Raw genomic sequence first — 21,196 nt, forward strand, 5'->3', positions numbered from 1 at the left:
GGGTGGAGAAGGTTGGTTAGGTACTGAGGGGCATGGAGGGATTTGTATGTGAGAATGAGGAGTTTATAGTTGATGCGGGACTTGATTGGAAGCCAGTGAAGGTGGATGAGTGTAGGGGTGATGTGCTGCCAGGGCCTAGTTATTACTTTTGTAATTAGAATTTAATTATCGTCTCTTATCAGCTATGAGACAGTATATAATTATAAACTAATTATTTCATATTACACAAACTACTGATAAAATAACAGAAATTATAGCATTACTAATAATTAGTAAACAATCATTGTTAACAGTAAAATAACTATTAACTAAATGTAATCAACTATGAATTTACCATATATAAATGATGGTTATTATTAAGTGTTCCCCCTGCTGTGTTTTGACTCAGTGTGTCCATGTAATGCCAGCAATCAATTGGCATTAATTGGCATATATACAGCATATTCACCCTCTCCCATGTTGAGTATTAAATACTTGACAAATCTCCCTTTAAGGTACATTTTGAACAGATAATAAATGTGCGATTAATCACGATTAAATATTTTAATCAATTGACAGCCCTAATTTGAACCCGTGAAAAATATAATTATTTTAGAATTTACTGTGAAAGTCTAAAAGGACCTCTACTGGTGAGAAGAAGTAACCAGCCAAGTCCATAACTAGCTTTTTTAGCCACACACATCAAGGACAAGTTCGACTACCCGCTGTCTCTCCCACTGTGACGGAAGTGTGTTTATTTAACCGCCATGTGTTGAAGTTCAACTCTGTAATTTAAAACAAGCTTTATTTTAAATATTAAAATCATCAAAAATGCAGAATACAATATAGTTTATGCATTACAACATGTTTCATAAAAATATAAAACCTGGGAGGTAAAGCTGAGTGTGCATCACCTCCCCAGATCCAGCTGAATAGTCTTCTGCAGACTGGCTATGCTGGCGTCCAGAGCTGCCAGGCCGTCTCTGAACGCCGCCTCGTCTCTGGTGTCAAAGGTCGACCCTGACCTCGTGCTCCAATCAGACCACACGGATTCCACGTCACACTGGGACAGACGCCTACGCTCCTTCTCCAGGGGCCACCCACATGACTGGACTTCATCTGAACGGTGACGGGCTGATTCTGCAGGTTTGTCACCTCGCTGACATCTGACATCAGGACGTGATGAAGTGTCTCTGAGCTGGACTGGGGTCAGTTTCTTCTGCTCTAGTGTGTCTCTGTCTCTCTCTGCAGCCCCATGCTCAGTGTGTGTTGGATCCAGCTGACCCAGAGACATCAGGAACTGGGTGATGCGGTCCGTGGGTGACTCTGCTGGATCCAGTCTGTGCTGCTGTTGGTTAAAATGTTGTTTTGCTGGCAGAGCGTCAACAACTGTCGGACAATTTGATAAATCGTGACTCCGAAGAATCCTGAAACAGACAGAGGAGAGGAGAAATTGGAGGGAGCTTCATGGTGAATTTCTCACACATTTCCTCTGTAAAAGACATTTTTGTAGTCAAAGTACTTTCATTCATTAATCCATAATCTGTAAGGGTTTATCCTATTCAGGGTCGCGGGGGGACTGCAGCCGAGATGACATCGGGTGAAGGCGGGGTACACCCTGGACAGGTCTCCAGACTATCACAGGGCTGACACATAGAGACAGACAACCATTCACACTCACATTCACACCTACGGGACATTTAGAGTCAACAGTTAAGCTGCATGTCTTTGGACTGTGGGGGGAAACCTGATCAGATGTAGAACCTCCTCAGCTGGCCCCTTTCGACGCGAAGGAGCAGCTTCTCTACTCCGAGTTCCCTCCGGATGTCTGAGCTCCTCACCCTATCTCTAAGGCTGAGCCCAGCAGCCCTACAGAAGAAGCTCATTTCGGCCGCTTGTATCCGTGATCTCATTCTTTCGGTCACTACCCAAAGCTCATGACCAGAGGTGAGGGTTGGAACGTAGATGGCCTAGTAAATCAACAGCTTTGCCTTCCGGCTCAGCTCCTTCTTCACCACAAAGGTCCGGTACAGCGCCGCACCGAACCGCCTCCCGCTCCATTTTATCCTCACTGGTGAACAAGACCCCGAGATACTTAAACTCCCTCGCTTTGGGCAGTGCCTCAATCCAAACCCGGAGGACGCAATCCACCGTTTTCAGGCAGAGACCCATGGCCTCAGATTTGGTGGTACTGACTCTCATCGCAAACCGCCCCAGTGTGTGCTGAAAGTCACGGTCTGATGAAGCCCAAATCCCCCCACCCACACACATATTTACACAGAAACACACATAGATACACACACACACAAGTACCTGTTAAGGTTTCCTATCTCTTCCAGTCTTTGTTGGGCGAGTGAAGCCAACTCAGTCTTCTCTCGCTCGCTGTCCAACAACCTGCTTCTAGTGGCCTCCAAGTCTACACACACACACACACCATATAACTTCATTAACACATTTACATTACATAATAACTCTTCACCATTGCCCTTCTATATAAATATGCAGACGTCTTGATTGGTCTATTAGTAGGGCTGTCAAAGTTACACCACTAATTTCTTTAACGCATTAATGCAACTTCTGATTTGTAGCTTGTAGCGGGCTCAGTTTTAAAGCCAGAGTGAAGATTTAAGGTACATTTTGAACAGATAAAAAATGTGTGATCAGTAACTGCCTGAACCTGTTTTGATGAGTGTATTCTCTGCCTCTCTGTCCGCCAGCTGGCTCTGTGTGTCCTGAAGGGCTTCCCGTAGTCCTGTGAGGTCATCCTGGAGCTCCTGCAGTCGCGTCTGAGCGGTGGTGAGCTCCTCCTGCAGAGTAAACACTGTGGAGAGACACAGGATTTAAACTATTCACATCCCGTTAGTCCTGAGAGTGAAGTCAGAGAGCGACGTAAACTAAACACACAGGCTGTACCTTCTGAGTTACAGAGAGGCTCCATGTTCTGCTGCCGCTCTGCTTTCTCCCTCTCCTTCAGCTGCTGGTTAAGGAGCCTCACACGCCTGCAAAACACACATCCACACAGAATTTTAAATAAAATTTAGACCCAACAAGAGAATTTAGTGAGGGTCCATGCTAAGCTGAGGTACCTGCGGAGCTGAGTGTTCTGGCTGTGTAGTGATGACAGGTCTGGTTCAGTCTGGAGGTTTGAACTACCGACATTCATCAGTGGTGAAGACACGGCCTGCTCCAGGTGACTGAGCAGCCTCTCTGCTAGACTGCCTGCACACACACACACACACACACACAATGGGTTAACAGAGCACAGGGTGAGTGCAGCGCTGTAAACTCTGTACCATACAGGGTAGGAAAGACGCTGGAAATTGAAACAAAAAGCAGCAGTTTCCATCAGATGGCATTGGCAAAACACCAGAACATAATCAACATGTCTGCATTAATAATGCGATAGTGTCATAATCTGTTTTTAAGTATACATTTACCTATACAGTGAGGCTTAAAACATGTCTGATGTGCGTTCCGATTAGACCCAGACAGGTTACCTTGTCCAGCGATCAGAGCCTTGAGTTCTCCCAGCAGATACTGAACCGTCCTCATTTTCACTCCCGTCTCCGCGCTGCTGTCCTCCCCGCTGTGTGTGTCCTGAGGGACTTTATCAAGCTGTCCGGACTCCAGCTGCATGTTTGACATCTTTGTCGTACAGGTGTGTATGTGTGAGTGTCTGACAGCTGTGTGTGCGTCTGCGGCAGTGCTTCTAGTAGTGATGTCTCTCACAGGAACAAACTCCTCCTCTTCTCTGTCACACTCTGCCTGACAGTCGGTCTGAGGGAGAGGCAGCTGGGGTGGAGGGATGGAGGTCTGATGTGGAGGGAATGAGGTCTGGGGTGGAGGGATGGAGGTCTGGGGTGGAGGGAATAAGGTCTGAGGCTGGGGTGGAGAGATGGAGATCTGGGGTGGAGGGAGTGAGATCTGGGGCTGGTGTTGATGGATGGAGGTCTGAGGCTGGGGTGGAGAGATGGAGGTCTGGGGTGGAGGGAGTGAGGTCTGGGGCTGAGGTGGAGAAATGGAGATCTGGGGTGGAGGGATGGAGGTTTGTGGCAGGGGTGGAGGGATAGATGTCGGGGGCAGGGGTCGAGAGATGGAGGTCTGTGATGGAGAGATGGAGGTCTGTGGTGGAGGGATGGAGGTCTGGGGCAGGGGTGGAGGGAAAGAGGTCTGAGGTGGAGGGATGGAGGCCTGGGACTGGGGTGGAGGGATGGAGGTCTGGGGCTGGGGTGGAGGGAAGGAGGTCTGGGACTGGGGTGGAGGGATGGAGGTCTGGGGTGGAGGGATGGAGGTCTGGGGTGGAGGGATGGAGGTCTGGGGCTGGGGTGGAGGGAAGGAGGTCTGGGGTGGAGGGAAGGAGGTCTGGGGTGGAGGGATGGAGGTCTGGGGCTGGGGTGGAGGGTTGGTGAGGGGGAGGTGCTGCAGCGTTTGACTGGGTGGAGGAGGAAGGTGAGCCTGCAGCAGGGTCGGAGGTTGTTTCTGAGGTGGACGGAGCTGAACTTGTGAGCTTGCAGCTGGAACAGTAGACTGATGGGTTGCTCTTGGAGTAGTGCGGCCCGTTCCTGGTCCACGCTGGACTGACTGACGACTCTTCAGGCCTGGAGGTGGAGATGAATATGGGGCAACATTAGGTGGTGTAATAGAGGACTGTGCCATCGTGGTTTCTGAGACCTGAACCACTGATATTTGAGCTGTGAGCACTGGGCCACATCACATCAATAAGGTACATTCATATGTCCTGCCAGCACAGAAAGAGGAGGCCTATTACAGGTTTAATAAATAACACGCAAACTACTCAGACTTTTATTGCACACATAGAAGATTGAAAATCAGTGAGTTCTTTTAGTGCTTTGCTTCAACCTTGAAGGGCTGCTGTAAGTTTTGCAAACCACCAGATGTCACTGTGCTGCTGAGTTGAAGCTCTGTAGCTTTTTTTTAAAAGCACAAAAAGAAAGAAATCCCCAAAGTCTAGTTGTGTGTGATCCTCCTTCTCATAATGTCAAATAAACTGGATTAAACCTCAAACACATTCATGAACACACCTGTCTCTGTGTTCTTGGTGGTCTTCTTCCCCAGTGAGGTAGATGGTCTTGATTTAGCTGCTCCACCCTTCAATGCTCTGGGAGGGCCTGGCATGGCTTCTACACACACACACATTCACAGGTGTTTACATCCTTATGATGGGATGTTGTTTCGTCACATAAATTATACAAGACTGTCACTATAAATACAGAAGCTGGCTTGTAACTAGAACTAAAAATAACTATTATTTTCATTATCAATTCATGTATTATTATTCTGATTCATCAGTTAGGCATCTGTTTGAGGAAGCTGGAACCAGAGGATGATTCAAGGATTATGAAAAATGTTGCCGATTACTTTTCTCAACTAATCATTTGATGAAGTGATTGTAACACGCTGTTGGTCTGCTCTATTCACGCTATTATGTTAGAAAACTCATCTGACCTGCCTTCTCAGCCTGAAGGATGCCGCTGAGCAAGGCAGCACAGCGGTCCAGACCCTTATGGAGAGAAGTGACCTGAGGGGACAGAACACATCGACATGATGCTGATGACTTTCATTAGGAAACTGATATGACACTATTACCAGAGCTGTTCCTTGTAAACATCACAGTTTACAGACCCACTTCCTGCTTCACTGTGACCTACTGGACCTATCAGTGTTCCTGTACAATGAGGATTAGTGACCTTTCAGCTGTGCTCACTTTCAGTTTGAGCTCTAAATTCAACCTGCAGTAGGCAGTATGTTTTTGGCATCATTGGGCACAAATTCCATAATAACCTTTCAGCATATTGTAACTCAAGTGTTCTGAGAGAAATCTAGACTTCTGCACCTCCTCATGGCTCTGTCTTCAGGCTTTAAAAAGATAAAAAGTGTAGCCCGTGACGGGAGACTTTGACCAATCACAGGTCATTTCAGAAAGAGAGTGTTCCTTTTGGCTGTTCATTCAACGGAGGCAGCTGTCAATCAATCGCGGATCAAACAGTCAAACTAGGCAGCGCTGATCAAACATGAATCAATATTGTGTTACTGTAATGCCTATTTCTCCCATAAAATGTTTTTCGAATCATCTTTTAGTGTACTGTTTAGCTGTAAAATGAGAAAGTTGAGGAAATACCAAGCAGACTTTCTCATTCATCATGCTCAAAATGTCCTCTCATGTCTTTTGAACTGGTTGTAAATCAGTTCACTTCACTACCTGGTCTTCAGAGTCAGTGGAGTACAGAGAGTAGGCTGGCTCAAGGCGGGTTGCCGGTCCTGGGTTTGGAGTCAGTCTGACAACACAAGATAAGAGGAGAACCGCACAGCGTAAGAATGGGGGAGAGCTAACAGGATTCAAGATTCAAGATGTTTGTTGTTACGCCGGTTATACAAGTACAATCGTGTGAAATGCTTTTTGCTGGGAAACTCCATTCAAAATAATAAGTTATATTACAATTATAAAAGGAAATACTTTGTACAAGGCATATTAAGAACATATACATATCAGGAATTATGAATGTACATATATGAATCGTATGAATTATCTATTTAAAAGTCTGATGGCCTGGGGGAAAAAACTGTTCCTCAGTCTGCTGGTGAGAGTCCTGGGGGTCCTGTATCTTCTACCAGAGGGCAGGAGAGAGAAAAGGCTGTTGTGGGGTGTGTGTGTTGTCCTTAATAACCTTCAGGGACTTCCTGAGGCACCGCTGGGTGTACAGCTCCTGCAGGCTGGGCAGCTCGCACCCGGTGATGTGTCGGGCTGAGCGCACCACCCCTCCCAGTGCCTTACGGTCCACGTTGGTGCAGTTGCCGTACCAGTTGGTGAAGCAGCAGGAATATATAGTATAAAAAGTACAAATTAAAGCTACTCACCGTCTCCTGGTCAGCTGCCCTTTGACTCCTCCTCCTGTCAGCCTCCCTGATGTCACCACCTGCCAATCACAAGCCTGTTACAAACATCTGGAACATCTGAACATCCCAGAGCTACCTGGGCACCAACAACCACTGCAGCTGAGTACACTTAGAGTTTACAGATATATATGTTGTATTAGTTAACCTGCAGCCTGGAATGACAGATGATAACGTTAACCCATATCCCCACATGTCTGTAAGCATTTCAAAACCTACTTGTCCACTGACACTGAGACACTAGTTAGTTAGCTAGTTAGCTTTAGCTGTCTTAGTTTAGTATTAGTTTGACGTTAGTCGGTCTTACCTTGCTTTTAGCGGTTCCTTTCATAGTGAAACACGTTACTACAGCTTCAGATAGATTTCATAGACTTTACTTGACTATTCTATAGTCTGTATGTGGACTATAGCCGACAGGTCTGAAGGGGTTTCTCCCCCTGGCTTCATCTAGCTTCTACAACTTCTACAAACTTCCGGGTGACGCACAAGTTTGAAACGGACAACATGTAGCTGACCAATCAAAATGATAGGAACAGAGACCACGCCCACAACGGGCGGGGCTTCAGGGCTAGGAAGAATACACCACCACAGCATGGATGTATTATTGTTTTCTTTTTTGTATTTACAATAGGCTTTATGGTAATATAACAATATATATAACATAACAATATATATATATATTGTATGTATATATTGTTATATATATATATTCTTATATATACAGTATATTGTTGGTATTTTTTAGCCTGCCACTAGCACATATTGCAGTATTTATTTTGTTCCAATCTATATCATATTCAATTAACTGACTGCGTACATTAAAAAAAATTATTACGCCAATGTTTCGTTTAGATAATTAATAAGTATGCCTACTGTATATCTTTGCAGTAACCAACTAATTGGCATCGATGTATTAAGAGAAGCACAATAAAACATATTTGACCATTATTGATGACTTCAAATCCCCAAACTCTAAATTGACTAAAACTATTCATTTTAAATTTATTCCAAAAGACCCCAAATGTTTTTTATTGTATTTTTTTTCATCTTTTCCTTTCCTTGCATTTTATTTGTTGTAAAATGTATCATTTATTTTTATACTGTAATATATTTTTGCAGAATTGTAGTGAAAAATCTGAACATGTGATTATATTTTATTGAACTCTTGAAATAGAGGGATGGAAATAACAAAAATTAAATGATAAAAATGGAGGTGATGAAAACACATGTGAAATGAAAACTGGAGCTATAAAAATAGATGCGAATTGAAAAATGGAGTGATAAATTATCAAGATAAATGATCAGTTTGATTCATTTAAAGCCGATTTGATTAAAAAAGTCATGTGATAAAAACAGAGCCACGTTTCATCATTTTCACCATCTTACATTCATCATTCACAACACAAAATTGCCATTTATCATGTAGGGAAAGTGGCCTAAAGGGTGGAAGTAACAAAAATGAGTTGAAGAAAAGTGATGAAATTGAATGTGAATTGAAAAAGTGATATTTTCATTTGATCTGATAATCAAGTGTCGACCATTCACAACACCCGACTGACAGAAAATAAATGTATTTTTGTGTCATAATAGGTACTCATAAAAAGAAAATAATGACATTTTTGCTATGGAGATGATAGTTCAAAACTCCATATTCATTCACATGTGATTCATACTAATACCACACTGTCTAAATACCCCACTACAAGTAAAGGTCAACTTTTCATGCTGGTTTCAGCTTTGTGAGGATGCATTTTCCAGCTGATCCAAGAGGCTTTTATTCAGCTGAAGTGAATGTAGTGGAGTAGAAGTTCAATCTTTGCCTTTAAAATGTAGCGGAGTAGAAGTATCAAGTAAAATACTCAGGAAAAGAACAAATACCTCAAAATTGAATGTTAAGTTTAGTACACAACACATTTGACAATAAATGTAGGCTTTGCTTTGAACAAATACTTATTTATTGGTGACCTTTATGGAAACAAAATATAGTTGGAATATGACATCCTTAAGTTTTGTCTTTTGGTCAGACACATTGTTTTCCTTATTAACTTTGTTATAAATGCAAGTGATGATATAAAAAATAAAACAAATTTGCCACAATATGCCAGTCACTGAAGACCGATTAAGTTGTCGCGTCATAAACGAGACCTGGTTTCCCCGTTTAACATCTCGCTCAACATTTAACCTTTTTTCCCCCCTTCAAACAAAAATACTTTGATAAAACTACAACAAGCTGAACATGTGAAAAGAAAAATAACTCAATGCTGTGTGGGTGTGTTGCTCTAATATTTCCTCTATTCCCATTCTTCTTCATCTGCAGTCGCAGCAGCAGTCTGAGCAGCCGACTGGCTTCTCACATCCTTTTCTTGGAAAGATCCTCCCTGAAGACACAGTGAGGACAGAAGACGGTGTGAGGACAGACAGTTACACTGACATCACAAAGACTCCAGAGAGAAAAAAACGGTTATAAAACAGAAGAGTCAATCAAGTTACCTTCCGGGAGTCTGTGGAGGCAAAGCCCTTCCTGGAGGGGTTGAAGCCTGCTCCAGGGCCGCTGAACGCAGACTCCTCTAACCATGAGGGCACTTCCTGCTGGGCCTGTCAATCCAAGTCAACATATGGAAACAATGAAGGCCCACACTGACAGTGCTTTAAGTCCTTCCTAGTGATGCATTATTCCTGTACTGTCAATGACTGAATAGTGATTTCTCAGGGGGGATAACTCATGCAGGCTATTACTAGGGCTGGGACGATGCGCCTATCTCCTGATTCAATACTATCACGATACTTGAGTGCCGTATTGCGATTTTTAGGTATTACGATTCAATATTAGGATTTATGTTAACTTTTTTTTTAACACTAGACCATGGGAAAAACTTAAATCATACACTTCTAGGGACTTTTACTTTGAAAAATATCTAAATTAATACATTAAAATGTTTGATTTTCAGCATGTATGCAGTCAGAGACGTCCTGAAGTCAATTATATCAGTCATATATATGTATTTTGTATATACAGTTCCCTTTGTTAACACCTTATTTTGAAAATCGGATGTAGTCCCACGTGTCGACTTCCTCTAACTTCTCCAAGGTGGTCTGTATTTTCTCGTCAGCTCCGTTCTCTTTATACATCCATGGTCAGCGCCATCGGGGCCGTTTGAATGCATTTAACAGAAATGTCAGTATATGGGTGCTCTACAGTCGTAGCGTCGGCCCATTTGACCAAAGAGATGAGAGTGACGGCCGGCTCGACCGCAAGTTACTGGGATACGATAACGTTTCCTGTCTGTGACAGAGTTAGCATGCAGCTTTAGCTGTGATGTCTAGCTCTGCTTTTCCTGCAATGTGTGAAAACCAAAGTGTTTCCATCCTTTACTGGATGTGTAGTGTTTACCACGCTGGATTGGATGGACATGGGAGGGTGCAGGTCGAATCCACGTCAAATTCAAATTGATTTCAAAATCATAAAAAAATATAAAATCGCGATACATAGGTGAATCTATTCCCCCCCCCCACCCCTAGCTATTACTGCTTGTTAATGAAATAACAGGCTCGATATGAATGTGGATTACCTTGGACAGGATTGTGACGAGGGAGCGGGCCAGTTGGTTATCAGCTTCAGGGTCATAGAAAGACACCGCCCTTCCGGTGTTACCACAGCGGCCAGTTCTCCCAATACGGTGGACATATTCATCAATGTTGTTGGGGAGGTCAAAGTTCACCACATGCTGTACATCTGGAATATCCAGACCGCGGGCAGCTACAGAGGTTGCCACCAGGACGGGACATTTGCCAGAGCGGAAGTCTGCCAGAGCCTGCTCTCGCTCCCGCTGCTCGCGGTCACTGCCAGACAACACAACACATTACTATCTGCATTCAAACAGAAATGGAAATATAGGATTCTAGACACGTCACTTACCCATGAATGCTGGTGGTCAGAACCTTCTCCTGGCACAAATAAGTGGCAATGAAATCAGCTCGTCTCTTGGTCTCCACAAACACCATGGTGCGCTCCGCTCCTGCAACACCAAAATCAAGACTAAGACAAACACCACCAGCTCATGCTCCATTGTGGACAAGTTACTGTACATGTTGAGCTGTAATGCATTATTCAGTCCTACAAGAGCAGCACCTGTGAAGCTTTGGCGACCCCTAACTGGGTATATGGGTCTGCTGCAAGCAGTACGGTCTAAAGCCTTTTTGTGTCTAGTCTTAGCTGATAGGGTTCTAATTATTCATTAAACAATAAATTCTTGTCCTTGCTTATACTTAGAGGTTTTCTTAACGTTGGAAAGTAAAACAGCTACGAAAAACTTTACCAACGGTCTTGAGAAAGTCAAGGAGCTGCTCCCTCTTGGAGAACTTGGTGACTTGGACAAACGTCTGCTCCACATCACTGCAGGCTCCGCCCACCACACCCACAGCCAAGAACAAATAGTCGGTCTTGAGGAAGTCAGCCGCCATCCTGCAAAAGCACACTTCCATATTCATACATGCATAGCTCACTTCAGCAGTAAAATATGTGGTTGGTCAAGGAGCAGACCTCTGGATGTCCTCAGGGTAGGTGGCACTGAACATCAGAGTCTGGCGGTTCTCTTTGGACGGCATTCCAGGGGAGCCCACCAGGCGGCGCATGTCAGGCTCAAAACCCATATCCAACATCCGGTCAGCCTCATCCAGCACCAAGTACCGCAGTTTACTCAGCCCAACCTGGAGCACATACACCATTCAGTTACACTTCTTCAACTACAGACTGTATAACTTCAAACATCAAATGTTTGAAAATTCTGACTTAATTTACCTTTCCTCTTCCTATCATGTCCAACAGCCTCCCTGGGGTTCCACACACCACATTGCACCCCCTTAAGATGTCTCGTATTTGGTGTCCAGTGTTGACTCCACCATATACCACTACTGGACGCACACATGTCCTACAACAGTCAGAGGACACAGATTAAAAAATACAACCGTACACCTTCTGAATTCAAGTTTCTCTCTTTCAACGAACAAAGACTAGCGTAATTGCCTTGTTAATTCATCATAAAACACTTTGTCAAAGCCACCGTCTAAACATACCCATGGGCAAACTTCCTGGCCTCCAGGTAAATCTGGTTGATGAGCTCCCTTGTTGGGGCCACAATGATGGCTTCAGGCTCCTGCACCTCACTGAAGGAACTGGCGGCCACACCATCAGCCATCAGCTGCTGCAGAATAGGGAGCAGGAATGCAGCCTGGAGGAGGGAAGATGACTTTATACTCAATCCATTTTTTTTTTTTTTACAAGACAAGTGTTTCTCTCTCTTTCTCATCTCACCGTTTTACCAGATCCAGTCTGTGCACAGGCCATGAGATCTCTGCCAGCAGAGATGATTGGCATGCCGTACTTCTGCACAGGTGTCGGCTTCACATAACCCGACTTGCTGACATTTTTTCTCAGGGACTCGCACAATGCTGCCTCTTCAAAAGTCTGGAGGAAAAAGGCTTGATTTGTTGACTGAGCAGACTTATACAACAGATGAAACACACCAGCTTCAAGGGACAATTCATATTTGTTGCCATAAGGTTAAACCCTAGTTAAGTAATAATGCAAGGTCTGTAGATCTTATTGTTAGACATCCCAGTGAGCTGGCAGCTTGTCAGGCAAGATAAAACATCTTCAGCCACAACCCAGCACCAGTACGTCCCACTGGTATTTGAGGGATAATTGATTATTTTTATCAATTCTCCAGTGGTAAAAAAATTGTTCAATTTAGCACCAAATCTGTATAACATGATATCAACACCAAAAATTGCTGCAACAACTTATGAGACACAACAGAACGCGGGGATGGCCATCATAATGTCCTAAGCCCTTATACAATTTATTTTAATTAATTAATGTTTATTCCTGATTCATGACTGGAACAACTTGACACACAGTGCTGAGCCGCATCTCAAATTAATCTCCAGGTTCTTAGCTTTCAGATGATGTACACCACTTCTACGTGACATCTACTGTTGACCTGCTGTTTCCCCCTAAAGACCCCCTGTACCCTCCTCCCTAAAAAGGACAAAACACATCTATTGTGCATCTTAGAGGGTTAATTGCTTATTTTGTCTTACGAACCAGCTTCTACAAATAGTCCAGCTACTGTATATCAACTAATTCATGAGTTAACTTATTATTTCAGAACTTCTTACCATGATAGCCGGCGGTGGGTTGGTTCCACTGACATCTACAATGATGTCATCATACTTGTCAAAGTTGATGCCTTTCTCATAGTGGGCAAAAATGGAGTCTTCATCTTCGGGGAGGGATGGGGGAACATACGTGACCCTCGGTCCTGCGGGTCACAAAACAAATTAATTATGTGGTGCAGGAGTGGCACAAGCTTAATCATACTGCAGGACTGCCGAATATATTTACATTGAACAGTTTAACTTACTTTCACCCTCGTTTTCATCCTTCTTTTCTGGATCTTTATCTTCCCCTGTATCAGAAACAGATGTCGGTCACATCAGTGAAATGTTTCCCAACTGAATGGCTAAATCAGTTAATCATTTAAAAAAACATTACAACCTTGAGCAAAGAACTCCTCATCTCTCCCACGGTAGCCTGCAATGATACAAGACACACAACATTTACCAACATGACACAGTGACTCTTCCAAAAGGTCAAAGAATTTGGTCATTTACCTCCTCCAAAGCCTCCTCTGGCACCCTGGTCACCACCTTCAACACATTATCCACCATTAATGATGTGCTCATCACATTTCAAGTTAAGACTGGATCACTTAATTTAGCAATACATTTCTCTGTATTTCAGAACTTCAAGCTAAAGCTGTCCTGCTTCACTATAACAGGACTGAATTGAGAAATACCTCGTCTGAAACCTCCTCTGCTGCCTCGTCCTCCTCTGCTTCCTCCTCTAAACCCTGTTCGGAACATACAGTATTGAAATACAAAGATTCACGTACAGTAGATTAAAAGAAGCTATTCCTTTGTGGAAAATTACAACAGTCAACCTGTTTTTGTACTTTGTGTGGGGGACTAACAAAAGAAAAGAGAAGAAAAAAACCTACCATTTTCACACACTTCATCATCGTCTCCTGTGAAAAAAGAAATCAAGGCAATTCATGTACTAGGCTGAAATGTCTTTAGGTCAGTTGCACTAAGAATAGACCTGATTCCAGCGGTCTTAGAACCACACATGAAAACATTACCATCGAATTCACTGCTATCTGTCCTGCCAAATCCTCTGCCGCGCCCTGATACAATAAACATGCTGTCAGGACACACAATTTCATAAACAGTGCAAAGCATTCAAAGGAATAAACATAATACGCTAATACGATACAGTATTTGCTCTTCATATTGTTCAGAAGGTTTAATGGGCGACTTCATAATGGTACAATTGTCTCTGGAACCCCCGTCTCATCCAGGATGCTTCTCGTAATGTTTGTGGTTTGTAAAGTTTCTTGAATGTTTTGATTATTTTCCCTTTGTGAAGCTGTTGGAATCCTTTGCAACGGTAAGATGACTACAGCTGACTTCCTCCAAGAAAACCTTAGGGCGTTCGTTCAAGCCTACAGGGGCCTAATGTTTGATATTCACAACAGGTTTCAAGAGAGTATTCCATCATGTCTAAAACCTCTAAAGTAGAGATGCACGGATATGGAATTTCAGGGCCACGTTAACCGATATTATTAATCTTAGAAATGCAACAATGTGAAGCGGAAAACAGTATATTTTTAGATTTACAAGTTTTATCTGGTCAAAGTCTACAAGACTTTCAACTTTTCTTATGTAGGGATGTACCTTCACTAGTCGGCACCAGAAATACTAGTTCGTTAAAAGGATTTTATTAATATACATATTGAATTAGATATTGCCATGCTGGCTCAGCTGTTGCTGTGGAGCGGATTGGCCAGCAGCTGGGCTGCATCAAATGTCATCTTTTAACAATCGAAGCTTTGATTTGAGATTTTTGAGAATGAAGCTTTGTCATGCTAGATCACCCCATTAATAGGCCTATAGGTGCGTGAGGGAGAGTTAACAGGTTTTTGAAAAAATTATATCAGCAACCGATACATCGTACATCCCTACTCTATAGTAGAGACTAAGTATTTGAACATTTACTACCAGGTTTTTGTTCATTCAGGTAACCCAGTTAATGACTACAACTCATACACTTCAGTCAAATCTGAAGTGGAATGAAGTTATGTCTCACCTCTGCCACCTCTACCTCTGAAACCGCCTCTTTCTCCTCCTGTATTGTTCCAGCTGTCCCCATCTGTAAAGAACAAATTGGAAGGTCAGTAGCACCAAGGACTGAGCAACTGCTGACACCAGTTAATATAATACTGCTCAGTGCTTACCATTCCCATTCTCATCAGGACCTACAAAACAAAGGTCAAAGCACCAAAATTAGATTAAACCCTTTTACGATGCCCATAGAGTTCAACTTAATCAAAGCTATCTCAATCTAAGCATTAGTTTAAACTCCTTTAAAGAAGAATTTATATATTCAGTCACTCGACTAACAAGGATTTTTACTGCTTGTTAAATGAGATGCATGGGAACCTGAAGAGAAGCTTTTAAATCCTCCTTGTCTGCCTCGGCCTCTTCCACCACGACCTGTAGAGAAACAGAAAAACATTCTTCATCGATGTCCTCTAGGGTGGAGATGGTCATTGCTCATCCTTTCCACACTTACCCCTTCCAAATTCGCCACCATCACTGTTCCAGGAGCCTCCTTGGGTAACTAAAAGTGTTCATGTCCAACAATTCATCATCTTAACTTAAATAGGTAACAAATTATTCTAATTCCAAGTACCCTTTATTTGCAGTTACAAGAAGGGATTTCAGCAGATGTGAAAGGACAGAACAGTTAATTTCACGTTAACAGTGGATGTACAAGTGGTGTTGCACGGTATACCAATACTAGAAAGGTATCGTGATATCCTGCCGTTAAAAACGATACCCCGTTTTATTAGTATCGATACTTATAGATAGAATGACCGTGTTTTAATACGAGTTGCGTCGATGTTTAATACGAGTTCCGACCGCGGGGCCGTGTGTGTGCAGAGCGCTCTGCATTGGAGGATGCCATTAGGATTGGGATCCCGCGGGACCAGGCAGTTATAACTTTGCTGCTGGTGGGAGCAAGCGGTCAAAAAAATAAACTGTAGTGATAACCAGAAGGATGGAGTATTATTAATATTAAAGTATTATTTTACTGTGTTTCTCTGTAATGTGAAATGGACGGAGAGGAAATGCAGTCCAGTGAGAGTGACTGTTCTCTCTCTTCACACCACTACAACACAACACAGCTCTTTCTACAGTTACTGTGGTGTCTTCCTGATTTTAGCAGCTTTTCTCTCATCAACTTCTCACAGAACTTCACCTGAATTTATTATCATTTCGTGGGTTTTTGTTTTGGGAGCCTCGTCTTCCGTGCTGCAGTACCATTCTCCGCCTTAACTGTTACTAATGTGCCAGCGGGGGCGCTGTTTTAGGCGTTGCCTTATTAAACGCTGTTTAATAAGTGATATCAGAATCAGAAATACTTTATTAATCCCGGGGGAAATTACAGTTGTTCCGTTTTAGAATACAAATATATATATATATATATATATATATATATATATATATATATATATATAAACATATATAAGCTAAAAGAAAGATAGAAATAAGAATACAGATGAAATGTAAATATGTGTGCATGATCAAAAATAAATGCAAGTATAAAATTAACTATCAAAAAAATCACAAACTTAAGTAAAGGGGACAACAGATTACGGCATACCACTTCATTCGTTAAATAAGTTTTTTAGTTAATAAAAAAATATTTTAAGTTCCATGTTCTGTCATCTATTATTCCATTACTTTTCCTGATGTTTTAGAGTTTTGCCGTGGTATCGTTTCAGTATCATATCGAGATATTTAGGCAGGGTATCGTATCAGAATTCTGGTATTGTGACAACACTATGTACAAGCACTATTTATTTATTTAAAAAGGATCCCCATTAGCTGATACCAATGGCACCAGCTAGTCTTCCTGGCGTTCGAAATCAAGTACATTACATTTATCACATACATACTATATATACAACATCATATTTGTGTTACACTAATAACATTAAAATTTTCCAAACATATACATTTTCTCATTCATACACATCTTCCACAACCATTTAGCCTCAAGGCCCATCATCAGGGAAAAGGAACAAAAGAAAAAACATACATGACCAACACTGGACTATCGATCAGCTGCTTAAGTAATGTATTCTTAGATGGTATTTGAATGAGGATTTGTTAGAGGATTGACGGATGTAAAGAGGGCAGCTATTCCAATGATTGATGGCACGATAAATGACCATCTTTTTTAAGGCATTAAATTTTGGGTTATGTGACATGATTTGGCCATCACCTGCTGTTCTAGTGAAATGACTGAACGACCCTGCATTTGGTAATTTGACTGTATAAAAACTCGGGTTTAGTAGAATAAATACTATCAAAGCTTACAATGCAATGGCAAATAATTGCCATTGAATAATTTGCATACAGAGCAGTAAACATACCTTCACTTGAGGTGTGGCTGGTTGGTGCAGTAGTACTAGCTCCCTGTAACGATGAGTAAATTCAGATCAGGTGTTGACCATCTGGTATCCATGGCATGAAAAACAAAGCTGGACATAATTAGCAAACTACTTATTTTTAGGGGCACTTACCTCTTCTTCCCACTCGTCCATTTTTGATCACCTAAAGAATTAAAAACACAAGGTCAACATTCAAATACTAGAACTATATTACTGTTGCTTTAGATCAGGGGTCAGCAACCTGCGGCTCCGGAGCCACTTCGGCCCCTCTCCAGTGGCTCACTGGGGATTTTTAAAAATGGAAATTAATAATTTTTTTTGGTTTACATTTTCATTTTTATTTATCATTGTTGTAGATCTATAGTACGACGGAGTATTAGGGCCACTTTTAGGAAAAAATAAATAAATCTGAGATTTCGAGAATAAAGTCATAATATTACGAGAATGATGTCATAAGTTTACGAGAAAAAGTCGTAATATGAAAATAAAGTCATAACATTACGAGAATAAAGTCATAAGTTTACGAGAAAAAAGTCATAGTATCATGAGAAAAGTCATAATATTATAAAGTATCAATTTTACGTGTTTTCTTTTTTTCTCTCGTAAAGTTATGACTTTATTCTCATAATATTACGATTTATTTTCTCGTAATGTTATGACTTTATTCTGTAAATCTCTGATGTTTTTCCCCTCAATGTGCCCCTAATACTCCGCAGTACATTTGCTCTTTGGCCCTCACTGCATTACTTATATACTATATATTTAGACTTTAAACTGTGTTACCTTCATCACAATGATCAAATGTTTTGTGGCTCCAGACAGATTCTTTTTTTTTATTTATTATTTTGCCTAAAATGTCTTTTGATAGTAAAGGTTACTGACCCCTGACTTAGAGTAACTACCAACGTCACATATGATGGGACAGTAAAAAGTACAAATAAATATCATCCAAGTTAATGTAATATTAATTATTTGGAAGCTTATGAATGTCTTGATTAAAGCTTTTCCTTCTGTTCCCCAACAGTGAAGTTAACATGTGGCTTTAGGCACCGCGTGACTTGTGAACCGTCACCGACCTCGTGCTTTCAGCAAGGCAACTGTTAAGCTAACTTTAGCTAAAACACCAGATGTGGCATCAAACTGTGGGCGAACCAACTAGTATAATACAATATGAAATCCGTCACGTTATACACAACAGACTGTGCGAACATTAGCCTAAACATAAGCCCTTAACCACCAACGTTATCAAGGCAAACTAACGGTAGCTAACGTACTAGCTAACATCGTTGCTAACGTACCAAGGCCTATGGAAAGGAGGCTAGGTCAAGCGTCATATCTCCGGTGGGTATTGCACTTGCGCAGAAGAATCTGGTCTGCACTCGTCGTAATTGAGCCAATCGTAACGCAGCTTGAGTTACACTGCGCATGCGCTGTACCTTTAAACCTCAAGACCAGTGTCCCAGCCTCCTTTAAGAGGCCTTGTAACGTACTAGCTAACATCGTTGCTAACATCACTCATTTCTTTGCTAGCAAAGTGTGCAAAATTATTTTAGCGCTAGTGATGTCTAATCCTGATAAAAAAACGGGACAGCTCACTAATGCTTCAACATGGCATTTTTAAAGACTAGTGGTTGTTAAGATGACGTGACCTTCTGAAGGTGACGGTCATGTTTAGAAGGCTAACGCGTGTTAGCATTAGCATTAGCAGGGTGTGGCGCTAGGTAACATGAGCCAACTAACTGGGCGTTAATAAAGTAGAATAAAACGTTGACTAAACGTCCTTTCTGTTCTCTGAAATGGTTTGCGACAACAACTACTAGCTATCGTGCATAACCATACCTTTTTTAAACGCTTCTTCAGGTGTAATATGACGATTTATCTCTTTCTTCGTGGCGTCGCTCCGCTCAGTCAGTCAGGTCGCTGCTCGGTCATCAGAGAGAGTCGACGTGTTGCACACGACACTGACCTGCCGAGCTCAGGGTTGCCAGGTCCGCTGCTTTCCCGCCCAACTGGATTATGTTTTGTAAATACAGCTAAAGATGAATTGATCTTGTGTTGTTGTGGTGTATCCTGTCTCATTCTTAAAGTTGTTCACAGCCTGCATGGAGAAAAACAGATATTATGCATTTTTCTAGTTTTGCTTTGAGCTCAAGTAAAATTAACCAAAAACAGCATCACATCATAATGCATGCATTTGAAGAGGGTTACCTGTCGAAGAGACTTGTTGGCAATAGGATTATCAGGTGAAACATCCAACCGTTTGCATGTGAGAAGATTTGCATATATAACCAGAGGAAAAGCAGCAGAATTAGATTCTGCAAATAAATAGAATAATAATAGACATAATAGAGTTAATATAAAGAGAGTCAACATGTCAGTGTCTTTAAACTTTGATTATTCCCATATAATGTCCTTAATCCCAGTTCCCATCACAGATTTAGGCTCATTAGAAAATAAGATAAGATAATAAGATCATTTTATAAGTAAAAAATATGACTTTATACAATTTTATAAGTAGAAAATATGGCTTAAGATAATTTTATAAGTAAAAAATATGACTTAAGATAATTTTATAAGTAAAAAATATGACTTTATATAATTTTATAAGTAATAAATATGGCTTTATATAATTTTATAAGTAATAAATATGACTTAAAATAATTTTATAAGTAAAAAACATTATTTCAGATGATAATAGAAGTAAAAAATATGACTATATAATTTTATAAGTAAAAAATATGACTTAAGATAATTTTATAAATAAAAAATATGACTTAAGATAGTTTTATAAGTAAAAAATATGACTTTAGATCATTTCATAAGTAAAAATATGACTTTAGATCATTTTGTAAGTAAAATATGACTTTAAATCATTTAGATCTATTCTAACACTAAATCTGATTAATTGCTTGTCTCAGTAAAATGATCTATGTAACATCATCCAGAAAAGGGTTTTTACACCCTTTTGTGGCCACGGTCAGTAACTACAATTACATGAATGTCAAGTTAGAGGAGTTGCATATAAGCAACATTTCCGGTTACACCCCTCAAAATAAAACTCATAAAATACATGAATACGCTACGATTTCGTCTGACTTCATTTTAGTGAAGTAAAACCTTCTTCTTCTACTAACCAAAAGTGCTAGAACATTCATTTTGGAGTTAGGAAAGCTTTTTAAAAATTGTATTTTTACTGATGACCGGAAGTAGTATAGCTTGTATGCAACTCCTCTAACTTGATATTAATGTAGATGTAGTTAACAACCGTGGCCACAAGAGGGCGTAAAAAACCTTTTCTGGATGATGTTACATAGATATAATTTTACTGAGGTTAATAAATTATAAATTATACAACCAATAAAATGTATGGAAAGGAAAAGATGAACAAAAACAAAACAAAAGAAAATTAAAAATTAAAAAACATTTGGGTTCTGTTAAACAATTGGGATACATTTAAAATGTCCAAACAATTTAATAGATTTAGTCAATTTAGAATTTTTTAGCTTTAAGTTATCAATCATGGTCAAATATGTTTTAAAATCAGTATCTTTAAAAATAAAAAAGGATGGTATTCTTTTAGGCCATATCATTTATGTATATAATATTTTGCTAGGATAATAATTAAATTAATAATGTAAATCTCATCTGCCGAGAACTGGATCTAAATATTATTTATAGATGCTTTACAAAGGATTTATTAATCATTTAACAAGGTTTTATAATCA

At 40.9% G+C, this 21,196-nt stretch overlaps 2 protein-coding genes across 8 annotated transcripts; both read right to left on the minus strand.

Annotated features, from left to right (window-relative positions):
- Positions 1 to 705: 705 nt before the first annotated feature.
- On the minus strand, positions 706 to 7,367 carry ccdc14 (coiled-coil domain containing 14). Of its 3 annotated transcripts, none has more exons than XM_074626974.1 (11): positions 7,199 to 7,367; positions 6,856 to 6,914; positions 6,200 to 6,275; positions 5,446 to 5,518; positions 5,022 to 5,120; positions 3,417 to 4,577; positions 3,066 to 3,198; positions 2,893 to 2,978; positions 2,657 to 2,800; positions 2,293 to 2,395; positions 706 to 1,406 (listed from the first exon to the last, which is right to left on the minus strand). In XM_074626974.1, exons 1-11 carry the CDS (start codon positions 7,220 to 7,222, stop codon positions 890 to 892), a joined length of 2,475 nt encoding a protein of 824 aa, XP_074483075.1. In that variant the 5' UTR covers positions 7,223 to 7,367; the 3' UTR covers positions 706 to 889. The 3 variants fall into 3 exon arrangements, with proteins under 3 accessions (XP_074483075.1, XP_074483076.1, XP_074483077.1); XM_074626975.1 differs by having other exon boundaries at positions 3,477 to 4,577; positions 7,199 to 7,366; XM_074626976.1 differs by lacking the exons at positions 6,856 to 6,914; positions 7,199 to 7,367 and having other exon boundaries at positions 5,450 to 5,518; positions 6,200 to 6,270.
- A 1,456-nt stretch (positions 7,368 to 8,823) lies between these two features.
- Positions 8,824 to 19,482, minus strand: ddx4 (DEAD (Asp-Glu-Ala-Asp) box polypeptide 4). Of its 5 annotated transcripts, none has more exons than XM_074626992.1 (23): positions 19,311 to 19,482; positions 17,600 to 17,634; positions 17,454 to 17,492; positions 15,584 to 15,631; positions 15,451 to 15,504; positions 15,246 to 15,266; positions 15,098 to 15,160; positions 14,091 to 14,135; positions 13,950 to 13,976; positions 13,749 to 13,802; positions 13,564 to 13,599; positions 13,448 to 13,483; positions 13,314 to 13,358; positions 13,069 to 13,211; positions 12,203 to 12,355; positions 11,965 to 12,119; positions 11,690 to 11,819; positions 11,432 to 11,598; positions 11,208 to 11,353; positions 10,808 to 10,907; positions 10,461 to 10,731; positions 9,382 to 9,486; positions 8,824 to 9,269 (listed from the first exon to the last, which is right to left on the minus strand). In XM_074626992.1, exons 2-23 carry the CDS (start codon positions 17,622 to 17,624, stop codon positions 9,183 to 9,185), a joined length of 1,950 nt encoding a protein of 649 aa, XP_074483093.1. In that variant the 5' UTR covers positions 17,625 to 17,634; positions 19,311 to 19,482; the 3' UTR covers positions 8,824 to 9,182. The 5 variants fall into 5 exon arrangements, with proteins under 5 accessions (XP_074483093.1, XP_074483095.1, XP_074483097.1 ...); XM_074626994.1 differs by lacking the exon at positions 19,311 to 19,482 and adding an exon at positions 18,770 to 18,792; XM_074626996.1 differs by lacking the exon at positions 15,584 to 15,631 and having other exon boundaries at positions 19,311 to 19,480.
- Between the last annotated feature and the right edge of the window lie 1,714 nt (positions 19,483 to 21,196).

The sequence above is a fragment of the Sebastes fasciatus genome, chromosome 24, assembly GCF_043250625.1.
Source record: "Sebastes fasciatus isolate fSebFas1 chromosome 24, fSebFas1.pri, whole genome shotgun sequence".
Lineage (NCBI taxonomy): Eukaryota > Metazoa > Chordata > Actinopteri > Perciformes > Sebastidae > Sebastes > Sebastes fasciatus.